This window comes from Gorilla gorilla, chromosome 6 (genome assembly GCF_029281585.2).
Source record: "Gorilla gorilla gorilla isolate KB3781 chromosome 6, NHGRI_mGorGor1-v2.1_pri, whole genome shotgun sequence".
NCBI classification, from domain to species: Eukaryota; Metazoa; Chordata; class Mammalia; order Primates; family Hominidae; genus Gorilla; species Gorilla gorilla.
In genome coordinates, this window is record NC_073230.2 from 76,383,750 (window position 1) to 76,409,585 (window position 25,836).

The following is a 25,836-nucleotide window of genomic DNA, read 5'->3' on the forward strand; positions in this document are numbered from 1 at the left end:
GGCACCCTAGCTGTGTGTAGTGCTCAATCCTTGCAGAATGCACCCTGCAAAATGATTTTCTTAGCATAGCCTCACTGTCTCCCAGAAAGGTGAGGAATACTGTCAGTTTTTCTTGTACGTAGCAGTCCCTAACCAGCGTTTATCAGCTGGTTCATAACTCTTACAGAGTAGAAAACTCCTGAGTCATGTGAATGAAATTTTATATTGGATTAGAAAAGAGTTGTGGAGTTTAATGTCGTAGGAGAATGCCTGACTTGATTTTTTGATCATTTAGCATAGATTGATTTGGGGTGCCAAGAAGAGCAAGGCACAGCCCCTGCCCTCAAGGGGCTCAGAGTTTTGATGCTTCTTTATACCAGTTACCTGGTAACAGATAACTACACAGGATGTGATAAGATCAGGGTCAGATAGCGTAGAGGTTCCTGAATGGAGGTTAAAGAAATGATGGGTCGGTTTAGCCAGGTGCAGACAGGATGCTGAGTGGGCAGTCCAGCTCTAGAGTTACCTGTGCATATGGCCAAAGACGGGGGCTTGAATGGCTGATGGTCCATTGTTAGCGCAAGCTACGGAGGCAGGTGAGGAAGGCCTCGTGCCGTGGTGAGAAGCTCGGGCTGGTTTAAAGAGGAGTTATTGAAGCATTTTTAGGATAAAGGAATGAAGTATTTGGGGTATATTATGGGGAAAAAAAGTCATAACGTCATTATTTCTTTTCTCATCAAACTATAGGGGATAAAAACAGTATTAGGAGTCTTTTGACACCCAGTTGGTTTAATTAGAATATCAAATAGTCAAACCAGCAAAATACTGCTCTTCCCACAGACCATGAATCCCAAGGCAAACTCTCCAAGCAGCCAGTGAGGAAGACTTTATGGCCCCATCTTAGTCTGTTTGCATCACTATAAAGGAATACCTGAGGCTAATTTATAAAGAAAGGAGGTTTGTTTGGTTCATGGTTCTGCAGGCTCTACAAGAAGCATGGTGCCAACAGCTGCTTGTGGTGAGGGCCACAGGCTGCTTTCAGTCATGGCAGAAGGAAGAGAAAGAGAGAGAGACAGACGGACGGACAGAGAGACAGACAGATGGACACTGTCCTTGTGACCCAAACACCTCCCATTGGGCTCTACCCCCAACACTGGGGATCACATTTCAGCATGAGGTTTGAACGCTCAGATAGCCACAGTATAGCAGCCCCCATCTCCTAGGGCAGTGGGGTGAGTCCAAAAGCTACCAGGTTATAAAAGTGTGGGTTATGCTTTTCACTGCAAACTCAAGCATGCATAAATGATCCTGTTCTTCACGAACATTCTTGGGGTCTGCTTGTTACTCCTCAGCCTGCAGATTCTGGTGTGAGTGACTTGGCTTTTCCATCACCACGCTGTACCCATCTATTTTCTTCAGACTGTTCTTTATTCAGAGTTTTGGTGAAGAACTTGCTGCTTCTGATAAATGGAGTTGGGGGTGAAGGTGAGGGTGAGGGTGAGAGTGGGTGAGAAGGTGGCAGACAGCTGTGATATGAAGGGAAAGTTTTTTAGATAATTCCGTGCTCAGGAATAAAGTCAGGGCAAGCCATCAGTAGACTAGAGGGTAGGATGAAGTGGGGCAGTCGCAGCAGAGAGAAAACCAGACAGAGCCACTGGGCACCTGAGTGAGAGCTCGGGGTCCCTGAGGTGACCCCCAGTCTAAGTCACCAAGAACATTTTCTGCCCAGAGCATTTCTGTCACGGTGCAGCCTCTGGCTCTGCGGTTGACTCAGGAAGTTACCCAGGACTGCTTCCCTCAGAGGGTTTTGTTGCTGTTGTTGTTTGGTTTTTGTTTTGTTTTGTTTTGAGACAGAGTCTTGCTCTGTTGCCCAGGCTGGAGTGGAGAGGCACTATCTCAGCTCGCTGCAATCTCCGCCTACCGGGTTCGAGCGATTCTCCTGCCTCAGCCTCCCAAGTAGCTGGGATTACAGGCGGGCACCACCACGCCCAGCCAATTTTTGTATTTTTAATAGAGACAGGGTTTCACCATGTCGGCAAGGCTGGTCTCGAATTCCTGACCTCAAGTGATCTGCCCGCCTCAGCCTCCCAAAGAGCTGGGATTACAGGCATGAGCCACCGTGCCTAGCCTCCTCAAAGGGTTTTGTCTGGCAAAAATGAGAACTTTTATGTGAAAATACCATAAAGCATCATAGAGTCATAAGGAATGGGTGGAGTCATGATAATGAACCACAGCAGGCATTCTCTCATTCCATTCCCAAACTAAATCTCCCCTCAGTGCTTCATGGCTATTTTTGCTGAGTAATAAAATATTAAAATATTTTCAAAAGCTGTTCTCACGAAGACAAGATCTTATCTAACAACTCTATGATTCAGTGAACTAACTTTTTAAATATTAAAAAGAAAGTCCTTTGAAGTAGCTACTGCATACATGGTTGTTTGTGTAATCCACACATAAGCAGTATTTAAACTGAGGTAGAGTACACTTTTATGACTAATGCTTATCAATACATAATTTTCATGTTTTTTATGCACTTGGTAAGGCTAGCAGTTTTCCAGCCATGCTTTCGTAATGATGTCTTGAACCATATCATTATTTGCCTTTTTTATTCACCTTAAGCTCTGTTACTGAGCAAAAGGGGCTCACTGCCTGATGCTCTGGAAGCCAATACTAATTGACATAGGGTTTTTGAGGGGGGAAAAGAAAGCTTTTTTATTGCAAGTCGACTAATAAAGAGACACTAAGTCCAGCTCAAATTTGTCTTCCTGTGCAGGCTTTAAGGCAGTGATTTTATTAGGGGATGGATTCTCAGATTAGTAAGTGATTGGTGGAAGGAAAGGGGAGATCTGGAAAGTCCTCGGACACACGCAGTTGTCTGTTTGATCATGCTTGCTTGTGGTTTGCATATGCAAATTCAGGGGGAGTTAGTATGAAATGTGGTGGAAATTCGGGCTGTGATGTCAGCAAGCTCTTTCTATTCAGACTGCATTGGACATGTTGGTTCCAACCAATTTCAGCCAGTTTTTTAAAATCTCACAAGCAGAGGGAGTTTCAGCAGTTTTAGCAAGTTGTTTATTTTCTTATATGGCCATCCTGCAAACACAAGGATTTCTGTTAGTCATTGGTTTCTTTAACTCTGTAGGGCACAGTTTCAGCTCTAACTCTGTTTAATGAATTCTCTAAATCACTGGGCAAACTGAGAAGATTCTCTTGTTTATTGTAATTAAGCTGGGTGGCTATGGTTTATATTCCACAAAGGCCATCACAGTTTAGTGCACCAGTCATCTGTTTGAACAGCTGTCTTGAGTCGAGTGTTTGGCAAAGCTCATGTGAGTCTTCATCCAAGTCCCAGCTCTGTCATCAGGGTCAGGGTCACTCTGCTCATTTGTTGGTTTTTAAAAATTAAGTGTTGGCCAGGCGTGTTGGCTCACATCTGTAATCCCAGCACATGGGAGGCCGAGATGGGCAGATCAATTGAGGTCAGGAGTTCAAGACCAGCCTGGCCAACATGGCGAAACTCCATCTCTACTAAAAATACAAAAATTAGCTGGGCGTGGTGGCACGTGCCTGTATTCCCAGCTACATGGGAGGCTAAGGCAGGAGAATTGCTTCAACCCAGGAGGTGGAGGCTGCAGTGAGCCGAGATCAGGCCACTGCTCTCCAGCCTGGGCAACAAGAATGAGACTCTGTCTCAAAAAAAAAAAAAAAAAAATTCAGTGTCATTCTGCATTCTCCAGTTTGTCTGTGGTGTGTGTGTGTGTCCTGTCTTTATATGTATTTGTGTGTGTTTGTGTGTGTGTGTGTGTGTGTGTGTGTGTGTGTGTGAGTGAATGTGTATGAGGGGTGCACATGCCTTTCTCCCCACTCCCTCCAAGTTATTCCCCACTTAGCGGAATCATTTCTGGGATTTTCTCAACAAGTTGTTGAGAAAAGTTTGATTTGTGGGTATTTGAAGAGCCCACAGAGTTAAGATTTATTTGAAGAAATAAGATAAATCTTTTAGTATTAGAAAATTAATCATTTTACCATTATGTAATTTACCAAATAAAGAACTTAGTTATGAAATTCTGGGGTCTTGTATGCCTTGGCTATTAGGTAGAGTCCAAAAGAGTTAGATAATTTAACTTTCTGCAGTTGTACTTAAGAATTTCTGTGTTGGTGAAATACATGTGTATATGTAGTTGTGTGTAAAGATATATAGGTACATGCACAAATATATTTCCCTTTTGGCATGATTGTTTATGTAACCACATTCAAAGTGCATTACAAAATGAACTCCTTAAAGAATAATTTTAGGCCAGGTGTAGTGGCTCACACCTGTGATCCCAGCACCTTGGGAGGCTGGGGCAGGTAGATTGCTTGAGGCCAGGAATTCAAGACCAGCCTGGTCAACATGGCGAAACCCCATCTCTACTAAAAATACAAAAATTAGCCAGGCATGGTGGCAGGCGCCTGTAATCCCAGCCACTCAGAAGGCTGAGGCACGGGACTCTCTTGAACCAGGAAGTGGAGGTTGTGGTGAGCCGTGATTGCGCCACTGCACTCCAGCCTGGGCGACAGAGCAAGACTCTGTCTCAAAAATAATAATAATAACAATTTTAAAGGGATCCTTATCTGTCACTTTAAGGAAAAAGTTTGCCAGTTTCAATCTCAATTATACTAGAAAATGGAAGCTCAGCTTATTTTCCCAGTGAATCAATTACTTGGTCAGTGAATTTTTATGAGTGTCCACTATGCCCCCGTTATTGTCCTAAGGGGTGATAACCCCTTCATAATTCCTCAATTATAGTGCACAGATGAATCTGAATCAAAAGACATGCTATTGATTCAAATACATTATTGTGACCAGACAGCATAGATTGTGACAACGGTAGAAAGCGCAGGTACTTAAGCCCCAGCAATGTCATAGAGTAGCAAGAGCATCAGCCTGCTGTCTTTGTCAGTAGCTACTTGTATGGTCTCCTAGGCAGATTTTATCATCTCTATATTCACTTCATTCACTGTAAAATACGGACTGGATTGCATTGGTTGACCTCAAGAAGGCTTTCCGGCTCTGAAAGTCTTCTTCTATGACATGCAGGTAGGTCTGTAGTCATCTCTGATGGTTATACCGTTTCCACAGGGCGTTACCTACTGCGGAGAAAGTTCAGCAAGCAGTCTTACCATGGCCCACGTGCCCTGGCATGAGGAAGTGGTACAGTTTGTCCGCGAGTTGGTGGATCTGATCCCCGAATATGAAATTGCATGTGAACACGAACACTCTAATTGCCTCCTGATAGCACACAGAAAGGTAAGAATAACTCAAACATGGATTCTTCTGTTCCCCGACCCTGCTGTTCTTTCCTTCTCTTCTCTCTTTATTTTCCTCTTACATTGTTATAGGGATTATCTGCTTGTTTGCTACTTTTCCCAAAACAAAAATAAGAAAGCACTAAATTCTGTCTGCTGGGCTCATAAACTCTTTTCCATGTGAAATTGCTTCTTGTTTAGCCCTCCTCTGGACATCTTGAAGTACTTTCTGGTTTGCAATTTTTAGAAGGTGCATGCTAACAAAACAAAAGCAAAATGCCCTTGTAATAACCTCTAGTACTTTCCTGGAATGACAGGGAAAAGCTAAAATAGTAAATAGTCCCCATATGAGTTTCTAGCTGTCAGAAGCAATATTGTGGTATCTATCAAATTTTAGATTGCTTGAATCTTGGCATCTGGAGAATTTTGTTTGGGATTTTAGTTTATAACACTATTTCCATTTTTCCCCTTTAGTCCTTTTATTAGATAGAACAAGTATATGAATCTAGTATCTTTCTTAAGTAAATAACTCCTAGCAAAAGAAAAATCTGGTTCTTGATAGAGGTGGGCCACTAAAATAATTTGCTAATTTTCTGGAGAAGTTCTGGAAAATTTCTTAGTCTTTATTTCTTTAAATACTTATTCTTTCTCATTATATGTTCTCCTCTAGGACTCCAATTAAACATATGTTAGACGTCATTATATTTATTTTTTTATATCTCTTGCCTTCTCATTTGTATTTTTTGTGCTTTTGTCTCTCCATCTCTCCATATTTCATTTTGGGTAGTTTCTATTGATTCATCTTCCAGTTCACTAAGTCTTGCTTCAGCTGTGTCTCCTGTGCTATTAAATTCAACCATTAATTTCTTAATTTTGTATTTTATGTTTTTTTAATTGTATAATTTCTGCTTGGTTTATTTCAAAAATGCTATTTTGTATAATTTCTATTTCCCTGCTGAAGTTTTCAAGCTTGGGTTTTATCTTCTTGAGTACTGGAAGTGAGTTGTTTTATGGTTTGTATCTGATAATTCCAATGACTAAAGTTCCTGTGGGCGTGTGTCTGTTGTCTGTCATTTCTGCAGGTTCTCATTCATGTTGCCTTGTCTTCTCCAGTGCCTTGTTACCTGTGATTGCATTCTGTACGTTGCATTTAGAAGATTATTTCTAGAAATCAAGTCAAGCCTAGGATCACAAGATCTCTTCTGTGGTGTTTTAGATACGTGATTTAACCCTCTCACTTTTTCCGTATGGAATCTGAGGTCTGAACGGTGAAGAAACTGGCTTAAATGGCTGTGTCAGACTGGAATCACAGCCTTCTCTCCCTCTAGTCCATTGATCTTTTTTATACTACAAGGAATCTTTCAAAACCATTGGCAGTATTCAAAGGAACATTTAAAACAGGACAATTTAATTTTAGTCTAATCCTTTACTTCAGTCTGTAAGATTTCTTCTCTTTTCCCATGAGGATAGAGGAAATAGATAGCAAACCATCTCATTCAAGCCAGTTCAGTTCTTCAAGTGTTTATTGAATGCCTGCTGAGTTCTGGACACCAGGCTGTGCAGCAAGGGACACAGTGCTCAGACATGAAGAATGGAAAGCCACAGGGTTAATTGAAAAGTAGACTTGGCACAAATCTTACACTACCACTTGTTGACTAGGTGACTTTGTGCAAGTTCTTTCATCTTTCTGTAGTGTAATGAATGAGAAGAGATTATGCGTGGAGTCAGATTGATTAGAGGGCTTTAATCTTGGCCCCTGTCTCTTTAGCTTTTCATTTGGAAAATGGGTATATTGCTAGCCAAGGCCATTGTTATGAAACACTTAACACAGCACCTGGCTGATAGCATGATTCAGTTATTGCTGCTTCAGTTATTTTTATTTTTATAAAACCACCTAATTTGGTGAATGCTTAATATGTGACAGACACTGCCAAGTATATTTTTAAATCCTCACAGCATCCCTACAAGGTAGGTACTATCGAGACCTCTGTCTTTTTTTTTTTTTTTTAAGATGGAGAGTCTTGCTCTGTTGCATAGGCTGGAGTGCGGTGACGCAACCTCAGCTCACTGCAACCTCTGCCTCCTCGCTTCAAGCGATTCTCCTGCCTTAGCCGCCCGAGTAGCTGGGACTACAGGCGTGAGCCACCACACCCAGCTAATTTTTGTGTTTTTAGTAGAGACGGGGTTTCACCCTGTTAGCCAGGCTGGTTTCGACCTCCTGACCTCAAGTGATACACCTGTCTCAGTCTCCCAAAGTGCTGGGATTACAGGCATGGGCCACCATGCCCAGTCTGAGCTCTGTCTTATGGAAGAGAAGTTGACACATCAAGGGGTTCAGTAACTTGCCCAAGATGAAACAGCCAGTAAGGAGTAGAAATGGGATTTAAGCCCTGGCATCTGACTCCAGAGCCTGTATTCCCTTCTTTCCTTCCTTCTTTCTTTTTCTTTTGTTTTAAATTTGGAAATTATTTCAAATTTACAAAAAAGTGCAATGATAAAAATAGAACAAAGGACACAGATTTGCAAAATCACCTGTTACCATTTTTCTGCCATTTGCTTGTTCTCTTGCTCTCTCTCTTTTGCTCCCGTTCTCTCTCGTTCTCTCTCCCTCCCTTCCCCACCCCCGCCCTCCGCCCCCCCAGCATACACGTGCACACATCGTCTTTTCTGAACCATTTGAGGAAATGTTGCATTGGTCATGGTCCTTTGCCCTAAATGTTTCAGTGTGAATTTCTTAAGACTAGGAATATTTTCTCTTACAACCACAATACAGTTATCAACTTCAAAATTGTAAACTGATACATGACTTTAATCTACCATCCATATTCAAATTTTGTCAGATCAGCTTGTAATGTCCTTTATAGCATTTCCCCCTCCAGTTCAGGATCTACTCTATAGGAGTCAGCCAACTTTGTTTATAAAGAAAATGTGGGCCCGGTGTGGTGGCTCATGCCTGTAATCCCAGCACTTTGGGAGGAAGGCTGAGGCGGGCAGATCACTTGAGGTCAGGGGTTTGAGACCAACCTGGCCAACATAGTGAAACTCCATCTCTAATAAAAATACTAAAATTAGCTGGATGTGGTGGCGGGGGCCTGTAATCTCAGGTACTCAGGAAGCTGAGGCAGGAGAATCTCTTGAACCCGGGAGGTGGAGGTTGCAGTGAGTCGAGCCTGGGCGACTGCACTCCAGCCTGGGCGACAGGGTGAGACTCCATCTCAAAAAAAAAAAGAAGATATAAAGTAAATATTTTAATTTTTATATAAAGTAAATATTTGAGGTTTGCAAGGCACATACAGCCTCTGTCAGATATTCTTCTTTGCTTGTTTACTCATTTTGCAACCTTTTAAAAATGCAAAGACTGTCCTTAAAACAGGTTTGTGAGCTAAATGTGGCCAGATTGGGCCTACCAGCCACAGTTACCCAACCCCTAATCTAGGCAGATACTATATTTTCTTCTCAAGTCTCTGTAGTCACCTTCAATTTGGAACATTTCCACAGTCTTCCTTTGTCTTTTATGATGTTGCTATTTTAAAAGAATACAGTTCCCCCCCTTCCCTTTCTTTTAGTAGAAATGTTTCTTGGTGAGGTGCAGTGGCTTACACCTGTAATCCTAGAACTTTGGGGAGACCGAGGCAGGTGGATCCCTTGACCCCAGGAGTTCAAGACCACTCTGGGCAACATAGTGAGACTCCATCACTATTTAAAAATAGAAAAATTTCCTAGGCGTAATGGCACGAACCTGTAGTCCCAGCTACTTAGGGGGCTAAGGTGGAAGGATCATCTGAGCCCAGGAGGTCAAGGCTGCAGTGACCCGTGATTATGCCATTGTACTTTATTCTGGGCAACAGAGTGAGACCATCTCAAAAAAAAAATAAATAAGTAAAAGAAATGGTTTTTGTTTTATATTTGCCTGATTTTTCCTTGTGGCTAGATTGAGGTTGTACGTCCTCAGATGGAATACTGTGTTGGCGACGTGTCCTTTTCAGCGTGTCACACTTGGTACCTGGTGTCCACATCTCCCTCGTTAGTGGTGATGATTTTGTTCGGCCAACTACTTTGACCCAGTTCTTCTGTTTCTCTCCTTTGCACCTGATAAGCTATCTATGAAAAGGTACCTTAAGACAATGCAGTATCTCGCTTCTTACTAAAATTTCCCCATTGACTTAGCACTTATTGATGGTTCCTGCCTGATAAAATGTTTTACTGATTGTAAAATAGTGATTTTTGTAAGTGTACCACTCCTTCCACATTTGCCTTCAGCATTCTATTGTAAACAAAAGCCCTCCCTTTCCTCCCATTTATATGTTTATTTATCAGTACAGACTCAGGAATTCTACTCTTTGTCCCAGTGGGTCATTATTCGTTACTGTACTGATTTTAAACCACTCTTCTAGACTCCCTGTTCCTCTCTCTCTGTCTCTCCGTTCCCTCTAATTAAATCCCTCATATCCTTATTCAAAATTGATACTAATAGTGTTGCTTTCAGGGCCATTATCAAGATTAAAAGTAACATATTTAAAGTACCTAGAAGGATTCCAACCTGGGCGACAGAGCGAGAACCCATCAAGAAAGAAAGAGAGAGAGAAAGAGAAGAAGAGAAGAGAGGGAGGGAGGATGGAAGGAAAGAAGGAAGGAAAAAGAAGAAAGAAAGAACTTAGGAGGGAACCTGAAGTGAAGTAGGCAGTTAATAAATAGTTGTTACTGCTGCTTTTATTGGTCTTCCCCCACCCACAAGGAGCTCGCGGTTTAGTGGGGAAAACGACTGAAAATCAGTGTGATCAGTGCAAAACCAGACATGGCACCAAGTGTGCGCCAGGACAGAGGAGAGAATCTGAGATAGACCCTCATTATTCTCTATAATGTTTGTTGAATACCCATGTGTGTCAGGCACTTGGGTATTCTGAGAATACAGAGGGCTGGGTACTCTGAGAATACAAAGATGAGTAAACAATGGTCCCTGTATTTGTCCGTTTTCACGCTGCTGATAAAGACATACCCGAGACTGGGTAATTTATAAAGGAAAAGAGGTTTAATGGACTCACAGTTCCACATGGCTGGGGAGGCCTCACAGTAATGGTGGAAGGCACCTCTTACATGGTGTTAGACGAGAGAAAAGAGGGCCAAGCGAAAGAGGAAACTCCTTATAAAACCATCGGATCTCATGAGCCTTATTCACTACCACAAGAACAGTATGGGGGAAACCACCCCATGATTCAGTTATCTCCCACCAGGCCCTTCCCACAATACGTGGGAATTACGGGAACTGCCATTCAAGGTGAGATTTGGGTGGGGACACAGTCAAACCATATCAGTTCCTGCCTTCAAGAATGGGCTAACAGAAAACGACAAATATCTCAACAAAAAAAGTGCTGAGAAGTGTAATCAGAGCTATGCTGGAAGAATGGAATGGAGCTCAATGGGTGCATTCTGAGGACTACTTGGTCCCATCAGGAGAGGCTTCACAGAGGAGGCGCCATTTAACTGGATCTTAAATGATGGCTGAAGTAGGAAAAACGTTTAAGCAGAAACAGTACAAGCAGAGGTCCAAGGAAAAGCACGGAGACATGGCACATTGAGAACCACAAGTAGTTTGGGATGGCTGAAGGTCAAGAGAAGGGTTGCAGGGGAAGGAGATTATTAGGCAGGCTTAAGATCACAGATAGCATTGAATGGCATCCTAAATGTCATTTTCTCTATTTCCCTAAAGGGCATGGGGAGGCACTGAAGAGCTTTAGGTAGGGGAGTGCCACAGTGAAGATTTGTGTTTCAGAAAAAATTGTCTGGCAGCATTACAGGGGATGGATTGAAAAGCTACAAGACAGAGAAGCCAGTTAAAACACTGTTGCGATAGCCAGCTGTGGTGTCGTGTGCCTGTAGTCTTGGCTACTCGGGAGGCTGAGGCGGGAGACTCACTTGAGTGCAGGAATTCTAGCTCAGCCTGGTCGACAGAGTGAGACCCTCCTCCATTTCTAAAACAACAACAACAACAACAACAACAACAAACCTGTTATAACCCTCAGGTCCAGCAACTGTTTCACCCTCAGGTCTAGCAATCTGAGGGTGAAATGGGGGTCTGAGACAAAGGCTGTGATGAATGAGAGTGGTGAGTGGTAGACTTGGCAAAGTATTAAATGAGGACCATTAACGAGTGTGCAGGTTCAGGCATGACTCCCTGGCCTCTAACCTGGGAAATGGGTGATTGTGATGGTGTCGTCCATGGAGATGATGTTACTTGCATATTTATTTTTCATGTAGGTAGAGAGTGAATGGGTTGACTCGGTGACGTCAGGAAGAAATTCCAGCAAAGATATAGATATCAAATTATGGAGTCCAGATTATGAGAAGTTGTCCTTAGAATGCCCAGAGTGAGACAGATGGTCAAGCATCCAAAATGCTTTGAAATTAATTACTTAAACACCAGATATACCCTAACGTGGAGGTTTCCAACTTGCACATTCATAGTGCTCTAGTGCCTCAATAGCTTTTTCACAAGACCTGTAGGTCAAAAGAGATACCTAGCAGTTCTATTTGTTATGACATCATTGAAAGAAGTGTGACACAGCCTAACGTTGAAACTGGGAACTATCTCAAGCTAGCAGTTGTTGAAATGCCCAACAGATGTCCAGTGTCACTGCGTTCCTCTTTAAAATTCAAGATACCCTGCAGTGTCCCAGTGAGTACTCTGTTCCCACTGCTTGGGAACCATGGCCACAAAGAAATAATACAGAAACCCATCCAAAAAGTAAAACAAGGCTCACTTAGATTCCTTCCAATTATGTGTTTTCTGGCGCTTCTTTTCCTTTTCGTTGTTGATCTCGGAGTATGCAGATCTTGTCATTTTCCAGTCATGGCCTCTGTATTCTTATACTAGTGTCTAGTGAAAGAAATGAAAATATGGTACCACTTCTTAGGAAGTAGTCACTTCTCAGGCCTGGTCCATTGGCCCTTTCTTTAAGCTCCTGAGCTGGGTCAGGTGACCTGAAACCAGAGAGGTCCGAATCATCAGATACCTGTTTATCATTCTCAGCTTTCTCAGGAGATTGCTCAATTTATTTTTTTTATTTTGGAGACAGGGTCTCATCTCGCTCTGTCACCCAGGCTGGAGTGCAGTGGCGTGAACATGGCTCATTGCAACCTCAACCTCCCAGGCTCCAGCAGTCCTCCTGCTTAAGCCTCTCGAGTAGCTGGGACTATAGGCATGAACCACCATGCCCAGCTAATTTTTAAATTTGTTATTGAGATGGGGTCCCACTGTGTTGGCCAGGCTGCTGTCAAACTCCTGGGCTCGAGCAGCCCTCCCACCTCGGCCTCCCAAAGTGCTGGGATTACAGACATGAGCCACCGTAAGCCCAGCCTCAATTTCTACTAATAATCCTGGCACCTCTGAAAGAGAGTGCAAGCTGCTGCAGTCATGTTGAATGAAGGACTACTTTCCTATTCTTATACCAAGACAGCCACAAAAGAAAACTGAATACCAAGTCTTTACTTTAAAACAATTATAGATTCACAGGAAGCTGCAAAATGGTACAGAAAGGTCTCAGGTACCCTTCATGTAGTTTTCCCCAGTGATAACGTCTTACGTGATCATAGTACGTTATCAAAATCAGGAAATAGACATTGGTACAACCCGTAGACCTTATTCAGATTTCACCAATTTTAAATGCATTCACGTGTGTGTTTAGTTCTGTGCTGTTTTGTGTGTAGATTTATGTAGCTGTCACCACGACCCAGATAGAAAACTGTTCTATCACCACAAAGATCTTTCTCATGCTATTCCTTTGTAGTCCGATACCAACTATCCCTAGCCTCTGGCGGCCGCTAATCTCCTCCATCTCTGTAATTTTCTCATTGGAAGAAGGATATATAAACAGAAGTTTACTCTATCTGACGATAATAGAGCCACTTCGGCTTTCTTTTGATCAGTGTTTGCATGGTATATGTTTTTCTGTCCTTTGCCTTTCAACCTGCCTGTATCATTATATTTGAAGTGTTTCTTATAGGCAACAAACAGTTGTCATACTTTTTTAGTCTACTATGCCAATCTATTTTAGAATTCCATTTATATTTCTCTGCACTGTTGTTGAGTGCATCTCTTCGTATAGACTTTTTAGTGGTTGATTTACATATTACATTATGCATATATAATATATCACAGTCTACTGGTGTCAGCATGTTAGCAGTTTGAGTGAAATGTGGAAACTTTACCTCTCTTAAATCTCTTTTCCCTCCCTTACTTAGAATATCTTAGGTGTTTCCTGCACCCACAGTGAAAATCACATGGCATCATATTACAATTTTTGCTTCAACTATCAAAGGTAACTTAGAAAACTCAAGAGAAGAAGAGTTTATTGTATTTACTCATATTCTTACTCCTTCTGTTGTTCATTCTTTCTTCCAGATGGTCCAAGTTTCCTTTGGAATCTTCCCCATCTGTTTGAAGAACTTCCTTTAGCAATTCTCTTAGAGCCAGTGTGATAGCAACCAGTCCTCTTAGTTTTCCTTCATCTGCCACTGTCTTGGTTTCCTCTCCATTCCTGAAGGATGTTTTTGGCAGGTAAAGTATTCTGGATTGACAGCTCTTTTCTTTCCTTCTGGCTTCTCTGGTATCTGATGAAAAATTCTTTGCCATTTGATTGTTTTTCTCCTTTAGGTAAGATGTTTCTCTCCCTGCTTTCAAGATTTTTAAAAATATTCAGGTCTTGAGTTTTCAGAAGTTTGATTACAGGTTGCCTTGGCCTGGATTTCTTTGGGTCTGTTGTTTTGGAGGCATGCTCAGCTTCCTGAATCTGCAGATATATGCCCTTTACAAATTGGGGGAATTTCTAGTTGTTCTCCAGATACTTTTTTCAGCCTCATCTTATTTCTCTTCTCTTTTTAGATCTCTGATGACACAAATGTTAGATTTTTTTTTGTTATGGTCCCACAGGTATCTGAGGCTTTGTTTGTTTCTCTTTTAGTCTCTCTGTTTTTTAGACTCTTGTTCTAACTTTAGATTGATTCATTCTGTCTTTTTACTCTTTCATTCTGTTGAACCATTTATTATTTTAGTTATTGTATTTTTCAGTTCTAAAATTTCCATTTGATTATTTTCCTATTTCTATTTAACTATTTCTCCTTCCTCCCTCCCTTCCTTCCTTCCTCCTTCCCTTCCTTCTTCTTTTTTTATTTTCCTTCTTCTTCTTCCTCTTCCTCTTCCTCTTCTTCTTCTTTCTTTCTTCTTCCTTCTTCCTTCTTTCTTCTTCTTCTTTTCTTTTTTTTTTGAGAGAGAGAATCTCACTCTGTCATCCAGGCTGGAATCCAATGGCACAATCTCGGCTCACTGCAACCTCCACCTCCGAGTTCAAGTGATTCTCCTGCCTCAGCCTCCTGAGTAGCTGGGATTACAGGCGTGTACCACCATGCCCAGCTAATTTTCTCATTTTTATTAGAGATGGGGTTTCACCATGTTGGCCAGGCTGGTGTTGAACTCCTGGCTTCCAGTGATCCACCCACCTCCACCTCCCTGGGATTACAGGCATGAGCCACCACGCCCAGCCAACTTTCTATTTATCATGTCCGTTTTTAATTGCCCATTGAAGCACATTTGTGATGGCTACTTTAAAATCTTAATCAGATAATTCCAACACACATACCACGTTGGCATCTTTTGATCGTCTTTTCTCATTCAAGTTGAGATTTTCCTGTTTCTTGGTATGATAAGTGATTTTCAGTTGTTTCCCAGACATTTTGGGTGTTATGTTAGGAGACTCTGGATCTTACTTATTAATAAATCTTCTGTCTTAGCCGGCCTCCTTTGACACTGCACTGTGGGGATGGCATGAGAGGGTGTTACCTCCTTACTTCCAGGGAGAGGTAAAAGTCCATTTCCCCCCTCAGCTTCTATTGACCTATTGTAGGAAGGGTGCCTTGTTACTGCCAAGTAGGGGCAGAAGTTCTGGCTCCCGTCAGCCTCCTGTGATACCATTCTGATGAGGAAGGGAGAGCCATCTTGTGACTGTTCCCCCCTTAGACTCCACTGACATTATAGGATGGAGGCGGGGGGGGGGGGGCCTTATTGCTGCTGGGTGGTGGCAGAAGTCCTGGTTCTCCACTAAGCTTCTTCTGACACCACTAGAGTGTATGGGGGAGAGGTGCCTTGTTACTGCTAGGTGCAGTGAAAGTCCAGGCTCCCTGTGTAGTCTGTATGACATTACAGCTGGAGGGGAGGAGGAGGGCAGGATTCCCCACTCACCTTCTCTGATACCGCCCTGGTAGTAGGAGTCAAGAAGAGTGCCTCATTATAACCAGGTGAAGGTGGGAATCTAGGTTCCCCACTCAGTATTTGCTGACCGGATGGGAATGAGGCCCGTTTTTCTCATGGCCTAGGTTGGTTATTGTCTAAAAATTTTCTGTCTTGCTAGGCTGCCCTGTTCCTGCTGTCCTAAGAGAGCAGCCTTTACTTGGGACTCTTTTTTTTTTAATCCAATAATTGTCCGCAGCCATTGGTGTTTCTGGCTTGCAGCCCAGTCCAGGATATCTGAGTCAAAAATAAAACTCAAGAAAGCCACCAGCATGTTGTTCCTCAGATCCCAAGGCCCCTAGCCAGTGTGCTTTCTTATCTCTACCTTTGAGAATCTTTTTGCTTGCCTTATATGTAATATCCTCTATTTTTAGCTGTACTTAGCTGGCAGAATAGGGAGAGGTACGTCTACTCCATCTTGTCCAGACCAGACATTATACCACTGTAGAGTTGGGGTTCGCATCTCCTAGTGAACAGTAATGCCAATCCAGATGGGACTATTTGATATTGGTAGATTATTTCCAGGTGAACCCATTTTCTTTATTTAATTGAAAGGTGTCGCCCAGTTAAGGTTGTATGGCTGCTCTTGCAGTGTTACTGGAAAGAATTTCCTGACACATGAAAACATCTTTTCCTAATCCTAATCAGATCTCATCAGATCCCATTTAATAAATGGCTAGCAATTTACTCTAAGGGTACTAGTGTTGAAAAGCAGAGATGTGGCCAGGCACGGTGGCTCACACCTGTAATCTCAGCACTTTGGGACGCCAAGGCAGGTGGATCACCTTAGGTCAGGAGTTCGAGACCAGCCTGGCCAACATGGTGAAACCCCATCTTTACTAAAAATACAAAACTTAGCTGGGTGTGGTGACTGGCGCCTGTAATCACAACTACTTGGGAGGCGGAGGCAGAGGTTGCAGTGAGCCAAGATCGTGCCACTGGGCGACAAAGTGAGACTCTGTCTCAAACATAAATAAATAAATAAATAAATAAAATGAAGCAGAGATGTAACTAAAAGACAAGGGAAAGAAGCAGAAAAGGAGCAAAACAAACCCTAAAGACTAGAAGAATACACTAAAATGATCATACAATCCGTAAATAACCGAGAACAGATATCAACTATTCAACATCTTCCTTGTTTATGCCGCTAATTCCAAGCTTATTGTTTCTCTACGTTTTGGAACATGTGACATATCACATAACATGCAAGAGAAACACCTAATCATTTTATTGGATTTGTAATGGCCTTCACAATCGGGTCCTTTTTCACTTCATTTCATGCTCCCTCCCTGGGCTTTTAAACGGTACTGCCATATTCCTTCTTTCTTCTGTGCATTTATTTGCTCAAGGTATTTCTTTGGCCAGAAACGCCCTCCTTTCCCTACCCACCCCAATTCACCTTGTGTAGTTCCACTCTTTAAAATTGTAAAACAAACTTCTTTTCCTTTGAGACTACTTCTGTCAGATCTGTATGTACATATAACAAGCATGCCTCCTCCAGGAAGCTGTGAGTTCCTAGAACACCAGGACCGTTATTCCCAGTACTTTCTAGAGTACCTGGTACATATCAGATTCTCAGTGTGCTTAGTGGATCAATAGCCCCCTTTCCTTCATCTGCTTTCCTTTCTCATTGTCTTCCCTTCTGGAATCAGAAACTTTGTTCCATCTTCTTTGCTAGTTTTGGTACCTACCAGCCTTCTTCCTTATCATTCATTCACTCCATTTATTCAGTAAATATTTACTGGGCTGAGTTTGCTATTTTATATGTCATCAGTGACCTGCTAATTGTTAAATCCAGTGACCTTTTCTCATTCACCATACCTTCCTTTTTCTGCAGCAGGAAGCTGATGCCATCCATGCTTGGTGAAAGTCATCCCTATCTACTGTACTGTACTTTTTTGATTATAGTAAAATTGGCTAGCAGAAATAAGAATATTGTTACAAAGTAGAACATTGAAAATTCCCCAGTTGTGACATTTGTTTATCTACTTCACAAATTTTGTTTGCCTTTTTTTTTTTTTTTTTTGGAGATGGAGTCTTGTTCTGTCTCCCAGGCTGGAGTGCAATGGCACAATCTTGGCTCACTGCAACCTCTGCCTCCCAGGTTCAAGTGATTCTCCTGCCTCAGCCTCCTGAGTAACTGGGACTACAGGTGCCTGCCACCATGCCCAGCTATTTTTTGTATTTTTAGTAGAGATGGAGTTTTACCATGTTTGGCAGGCTGGTCTTGAACTCATGACCTCAAATGATCCACCTGCCTCGGCCTCACAAAGTGCTGGAATTTTAGGTGTAAGCCACTGCACCCAGCTCACTTCACAAATTTAAAATACCCTCTGGCTGGTGTGGTGGCTCACATCTGTAATCCCAGCACTTTGGGAGGTGGAGGTGGGAGGGTCACTTGAGGCCAGGAGTTTGAGACTAGCCTGGGCAACGTAATGAAACCCCATCTCTACAAAAATTAGCCAGATGTGGTGGCATGTGCCCATGTAGTCCCAACTACTTGTGAGGCTGAGGCAAGAGGATCACTTGAGCCTGGGAGACAGTGGTTGCAGTGAGCAGAGATTGTGCCACTGCACCCCAGCCTGGGGAACAGAGCCAGACCTTGTCTAAATAAAATAAAATAACAAAACATACCATCTGATTCATGATACCATATAATCCAAAATGTAAAGTGATTCTTTTAAAAAAAACCCACAACCACTGGGATTACGCCTGTAATCCCAGCACTTTGGGAGGCCGAGGTGGGCGGATCATGAGGTCAGAAGTTCGAGACCAGCCTGGCCAATATGGTGAAACCCCATCTCTACTATAAATACAAAAATTAACCAGGCGTGGTGGCGTGTGCCTGTAGTCCCAGCTATTCAGGAGGCTGAGGCAGGAGAATCGCTTGAACCCGTGAGGCGGAGGTTGCAGTGAGCTGAGATCCCGCCACTGCACTCTAGCCGGGGCAACAGAGTGAGACGCTGTCTCAAAAAAAAAAAAAAAAAAACCACAACATTCCAGAGGGATCCCAGACATCAGTTGAATATTTACATTTACATGACCTTTAAAGATCCTGCATTAAATTTGTAAGATTTTCACAACATGATAAAGCCTCTGGAGAGTGTCTTATGATCTGTATCACCCTATTCATACCTGGAATACTTTGTGGTCATTTGCAGTGCAGTGATATTGTGATTGTCATATTCTATGCCACATGCAAATCATTTCTTAATTGTAGTGAAATATTTTTGAAAATGGATGATTTATTTAAATATCCTTCTGAGTTTTGTCATGTAGATATAATGTCAGAGTCTAGAGAGTGGAGCTTCTGCATTTGATAAGAGGCAGGCTACTTAGTGGCTAGGATAATAAGTATGACTTTCAGTGGCAAAGACCGCAATTACTTTTGCACCAACATAATAGAAGGGTGCAGAAAGCTCAATGACCTTGGCTTTGAGCAGCGGAAAGACAAATCCCACTCACATTCAGGTAAATGAGCCTGCATGTTTTAGTTTCAGGGTTGAGCTACAGGGACAAGGAGATGACCACAGTTGCCTACAGGGGAGGGTGGGCCTCTGTGCTTTGGAGGGGGTGGTTGGGACAAGGTGGTACAATCAGCTGTTTCTGGGCTTTCAGCCTAGCAGCTTAAATGTAACCTTGGTCCTATCAGTCTGGAAATTAATTAGACCATGACAATCCAACAAGCTTTGATAATTTTAGTGCAGAAACACTGAAATTCCCTCCACATATTGGCAACATCCTAGTACAGCGGGTTACAGCCAGTGGAAGCTGAGTGATAAGTGATATATATGGCTTGCGGAATCCACATAGCAGTGTTTCAAAACTTCATTCTTCCTGTAAAATTTTTTTAATTTTTTTTATTTTTTGAGACAGAGTCTTACTCTGTCACCCAGATTGGAGTGCAGTGGTGTGATCTCAGCTCGCTGCAACCTCCATCTCCCGGGTTCAAGCAATTCTCCTACCTCAGCCTCCTGAGTAGTTGGGATCACAAGCGCACGCCACCACGCCTGGCTACTTTTGTATTTTTAATAGAGACAGGGTTTCACCATGTTGGCTAGTCTGGTCTTGAACTCCTGACCTCAAGTGATCCACCGGCCTTGGCCTCTCAAATTGCTGGGATCACAGGCATGAGCACTGCACCTGGCCAATTATTTTTTTTTTTCAATAGACTTTATGTTTTACAGAAGTTTTTGACTTACAGAAAAATTGAGACTGTATTATGGAGAGTTCCCATATACCCTAGATTTGTCCTATTAGCATCTTACGTTGGTGTGGTACGTGTGTTACAATTCGTGAGCCAATATTGATTTGTGATTGTTAACTGAAGTCCACAGTTTATTTAGATTTCCTTAGGTTTTACCTAATGTCCTTTTTCTGTTCTAGGATCCCATTACATTTAGTTGTCAATTCTCTTTAGGCTCCTCTTGGCGTGGCAGTTCTCAGACTTTCCTTATTTTTGATAACCTTGATAGCTTTGAGGGGTACTCGAGGGATTTTGTGGAATGCCCTATTATTGAAATTTGTCTGATGTTTTTCTCATGAGACTTGGGTTATGAATTTTTAGGAGGAAGATCACTGAGGTGAAGTGCGGTTTTCATCACATCATGTCAAGGGCACGCACCTACTGCCAGCATGGCTTATGACTAACAATGCTGACCTCGATCCGCCAACTGAGGCAGTATTTGTCAGGTTTCTCCACTGTCAAATTACTGCCTCTGCTCCTGCTTTTCATACTGTGCTCTTTGGGAGGAAATCACCGTGTGTGGTCCATATCCAAGGGGCGCAGTGTTAGGCTCCCCGTCCTTGAGGGCAGAGTATCTATGTAAGTTATTTGGAATTCTTCCATACCGAAGGTTTGTCCCTTCTCCCTCATTTATTGATGTATTCAGTCATATATCTGTATCACCATCTCTGTCTTTCCATCCTTCTGTGCATCCATCCATGCGTCATCTGTCTATCCATCCATTCGTCCATCCATCCATCCATCCATCATCTATCTGTCCATCCATCAGTCATCTGTCATCTGTTTGTCGTCTGTCCGTCCATCCATCCATCCATCCATCCGTCCATCATCTGTCTGTGTCTATCTGTCCAGCTAATCTCTTGTCTATTCATCCATCTATCAATCCATCCATCCACCTTCTATCATCTATCTATCCATCTGTCCATCCATCTATCCAACCATCCATCCATCCATCCATCCATCCATCATCTGTCTGTCTGTCTTTCTGTGTCTGCCTGCCTGCCTGTCTGTCTATGTGTCTATATCAGTGTGAATGCATGAATATTTATTTTTTACCTAGGGTTATAATCCAGTACTACCTTATTTCTTTTGTTGCTCAAATTGTCCCAGCTTTGGCCATTCGGATCTCTTTCAGTTGGCTCCTGTGTTACTTTGCCATACCCCCATCAACATTGTGTGTTTGTGTGTGTGTGTGTGTGTGTGTATGTGTTTTGAGCACCTTCTTTCTGGCACTACAAGATTCTCCAGGATTATCTCACACACAGATGGTCCCAACTTACAGTGGTTCAACTTTCAGTCTTTTGACTTTATGATAGTGTGAAAGCGATACAAATTCAGTGGAAACTGTACGTATGCTGCCATGCTGGGCACCGGCAGTAAGCCACAGCTGTCAGTCAGCCACGTGTTTTTGACTTATTATGGGTTTATCAGGACATAACCCCATTGTAAGTTGAGGAGCATCTGTATTTTCTGCCTCAGCCATGGTTTATTGGAGAATGGTGTTAGAAATCAAGCTCTGGGGAAGGTATGCTCATTGTTGGGCTGTCTTTTTAGGTCCTCTCAGCTGACAGAGCAGAGAAATACATGTGTGTATCCACATTTCTATATTTCTGTCTATACCTATATTCAAGTGAACACACTGATGTCTCTAATCCATCTCCCCATGGGTCATTCTAGCCTCCTCCCCTTGCTCATCTGTAAATTCCCAACCCAACAGTGCGAGACCTGGCTCCCACCCTCAGCCATCCATTTACTTCACTATTCGACTGCAGTGTACATAGCAGCGTTGGAGTTGTTAACACTGGAGCACAGCGCTATGTGCAGTTCCTTTTGCCTCTAGTCTTGCAGACTCCTCCCGTTTCCAAAATGACTTAGGTCAGCGTCTTTCCCCCTCTATGCCCTTCAGCGAGATTATTTCATACATTTGTAATAGAATTCCATTCTCTTATCACAGTCTTCACTCCTTCCTGGGATCTCCTAACTTCTGCATTTAAAAAAATTTGCATACATTAAGATTCAGCATTTCAGCTATAAAATGCTATAGATTTTGACAAGTGCATAATGTCATACATTTACCATGACAGTATCACTTAGAATAATTTTCTGCCCTAAAAATGCCCCTGCACTTCCTCTTTTCGTCCCTCCCGCCAAACTTGGAACTGCTGGCAGCCATTGATTATTGTTCTATATTTATAGTTGTGCCTTTTCCAAGGGTCATATAATGGGAAGTATATACTACGTAGTTTTATCAAACTGGCTTCTTTCTTTTTTTTTTAATCTTTTTTTTTTAACTTAGCAATATGCATTTAAGATTCTTTCGTGCATTTTCCTGGCTTGATAGCTCATTTTTTTTTTTTATTGGCAAATAAAACTCCCATTGTGTGGATGTACCACAGTTGGTTTATTCATTCACCTATTGAAGGACATCTTGGTTGCTTCCAGTTTGGGACAATTATGAACAAAGCTGCTATAAACATTAATGCACAGGTTTTTGTGTGAATATGTTTTCAAATTAGTTGGGTAAATATCTAAGTGCAATTGCTGGATCATATGGTAGGATTATGTTAAGTGTTGTAAAAAACTGTCTTCCAAAGTAGCTGTGCCATTTTGCATTCCCACCATTGATGAATGGCTGTTCCTGTTGCTATACATCCTTGCCAGAATTTGGTGTATATCAGGTTTTTTTTTTTTTTTTTTAGGTTTAGCTATTCTAATAGATTTGTAGTGGCATATCGCTGTTGCTTTAATTTGAAATTTCCTGATGACAAATAATGATGAGCATCTTTTCATATGCTTATTTGCCATCTGTGTATTTTGTATTATGATGTGTCTGCTCAGATCTTGTGCCCATTTTTTAATTAGGTTGGTTTATTTTTATTTATTTATTTTTTTTATGTTTTGAGACAGAGTTTCGCTCTTGTTGCCCAAACTGGAGTGCAATGGCGAGATCTCAGCTCGCTGCAACCTCTGCCCCCCAGGTTCAAACGATTCTTCTGCCTCAGCCTCCCAAGTAGCTGGGATTACAGGTGCCTGCCACCACACCCAGCTAATTTTTTGTATTTTTAGTAGAAACAGGGCTTCACGATGTTAGCCAGGCTAGTCTCGAACTCCTGACCTCAGGTGATTCGCCCTCCTCAGCCTCCAAAGTGCTGGGATTACAGGTGTGAGCCACCACGCCCGGCCCTTTTTTTTTTAAGAGACAAGGTCTCACTCTGTCGCCCAGGCTGGAGTGCCATGACACAGTCATTCCTGGGCTAAGGGGATCCTCCCACCTCAGTCTCTTAAGTAGCTGGGACTACAGGTTCATGCCACTGTGCCTGGCTTATTTTTAGTTGAGACGGGGTTTCATTTTGTTGCCTAGGCTGGTAGTTGGTTATTTTCTTATGGCTGAGTTTAAGAGTTCTTTATATATTTTGGATGCAAATTGTTTAGCAGATATGTATTTTGAAAATATTTTCTCTTAGTCTGTGGTTTGACTCTTCATTCTCTTAATTATGCCCTTCTCAGAGCAAATGTTTTCAATTTTAATAAAGTCCAACTGACTAATTTTTTGTCATGGATCCTACTTTTGATGGTGTATCTAAAAATTCATTGTGACATTCAAGGTCACCTAGATTTCCTCCCATGCTATTTTCTAGAAGTTTTATGTTTTATGGTTAAGTCTGTGATCCATTTTGAAAGAGATAAGTTAGATCTGTATCTAGATTTATCTTTCTTGCATGTGGACATCCAATTGTTAAAGTACCATTTGTTGAAAAGGTTATCATTTCTTCATTAAATTACCTTTGCTCCTTTGTCAAAGATGAGTTGACTGTATTTGTGTGAATCTATTTCTGGCCTTTCTATTCCACTGCATTGATCTATGTGTCTGTTCTTTCCCCAATACCATGCAGTCTTGATTTCTGTAACTTTATAGTAAGTTTTGAAGCTGAGTAGTGTCACTCTTCTAACTTGTTCTTCTTCACTATTATGTTGGCTATTCTAGATCCTTTCCCTTTCCATATAAACCTCAGAATCAGTTTGTCAATGTCTACAAAATCACTCTCTAGGATTTTGATTGGGATTGCCCTGAATCTACAAACCCAGCTGGGAAAAACTGACAACTGTATTGAGTCTTCTAATCCTTGAACATGGAATATCCTCCCATTTACTGAAATGTGCCTGATTTTTTTAAATCAGACTTTGTTTTCTACATATATATATCCTGTATATGTTTTGTTAGATTTATATTTCAATTTTTGATGCTAATGTAAACATGATTGTTTTGAATTTCAAATTCCAGTTGTTCCTTGCTAGTATATAGGAAAGCAATTAATTTTATATATATATTAACTTTGTGTCTTACAACCTTGCTATAATCACTTGTTAGTTCCTAGAGGACTTTGTTTTTCATTGATTCTTTGGGATCTTCTACATGTATAATCATGTCATCTGTACACAGAGAGTTTTATTTCTTCCTTCCTAATCTGTATATCTTTTATTTCCTTTTCTTGTCTTATTGTATTAGCTAGGACTTCCAGTTTAATCTTGAATAGGAATGGTGAGAGGGGACATCCTTGCCTTATTAAGATCTTAATGGGGGAATATCTAGCTTCTCACCATTAAGTATGATGTTAGCAGAAGGCTTTTTGGTATATATTATTTATTAGGTTGAGAAAGTTCCCTTCTGTTTCTAGTTTGCTGAGGGTTTTTAATCATAAATCAGTTACAATTTTGTCAAATTGATTTTCTTCAACTATTGATAAGATCATGTGATTTTTTTTTCTTTAGCCTATTGATATGACAGATTACATTAATTGATTTTTGAATGTTGAACCAGTCTTCCATACCTGGAATAAGTCCCACTTGGTCATGGCATATAATTCTTTTGATACATTGTTAGATTTGATTTGCTAACATTTTATTGATTTTACATCTGTGTTTATGGCAATTATTGTTCTGTGGTTTTCCTTTCTTGTAGTATCTTTATCTCATTTTGGTATCAGGGTAATGCCAGTCTCATAGAATGGGTTAGGAAGTGTTTCCTCTGCTTCTGTTTTCATGAAGATACTGCAGAGAATGGATGTTATTCCTTTCTTAAATGTTTGGTAGGATTCACCAGTGAACTAACCTAGGACAAGGAACTAGGAAACTATCAGGCCACTCCTCGCCTCCACCTGTCTGTCTGTCTTCCTCCACCTGTTTATCCCTTCCTCCTTCCTCTCTGGGCTCTTTTTGCATTTTAATTTTTCAAATCACCTGCTGTAGCCCCAGATTAGCTCAAGCACCCACCCCCACTTGACTCAGTCACAAGTCCCAAATTCTCAAGATAAAATTAACCTAGTTTAACTCTTAACAGCCCATTCCCTTTGATCCAGTTGAGTAGCCCACTCTTACTTGTAATAACTCCTCAGGCTATTAAACTTACTAAAGCCATTACTGGACAAAATGAATTTTTCTTCATGTTTCTTCCAGTTCATTTACTTTTTAAAAGTTCTTCTACATAAACCTGCTTTTCAGCCTCATTGAGAGCTCTGGTCTCAAGACACCTCCACTCTTCCTGTCACCTCTCCCTTTTCTCTACAACTTTTCCTGCATATTTTGGATTTTGTTGTGTAATATTTTACTTGGTATGTGTATTAGTCAGGGTTCTGTTAGAGGGATAGAACTAATAGGGGAGTTTATTAAGTACTAACTTACACGATCACAAGGTCCCACAATAAGCTGTCTGCAAGCTGAGGAGCAAGGAGAGCCAGTATGAGTCCCAAACCTGAAGAACTTGGAGTCCGATGTTCGAGGGCAGGAAGCATCCAGCATGGGAGAGAGATGTAGGCTGGGAGGCTAGGCCCGTCTCTCCTTTTCATGTTTTTCTGCCTACTTTATATTCACTGGAAACTGATTAAATTGTGCCCACCACATTAAGGGTGGGTCTGCCTTCCCCAGCCCACTGACTCAAATGTTAATCTCTTTTGGCAACACCCATACAGACACACCCAGGATTAATACTTCGTGTCCTTCAATACAATCAAAGTTGACACTCAGTATTAACCATCATGTTCGAATC

The 25,836-nt window shown here is 41.7% G+C and overlaps 1 protein-coding gene across 6 annotated transcripts in view; it reads left to right on the top strand.

The window, feature by feature from the left end:
* LOC101126070 (S-adenosyl-L-methionine-dependent tRNA 4-demethylwyosine synthase TYW1) overlaps positions 1-25,836 on the top strand; it is a 248,972-nt gene that overhangs the window by 194,021 nt on the left and 29,115 nt on the right. For all 6 annotated transcript variants that reach the window (XM_055346954.2, XM_055346956.2, XM_055346957.1 and 3 more), the window contains one exon: positions 5,102-5,269. In XM_055346954.2, the coding sequence (XP_055202929.1) occupies positions 5,102-5,269 (168 nt within the window). The remainder of the gene's footprint in view (positions 1-5,101; positions 5,270-25,836) is intronic.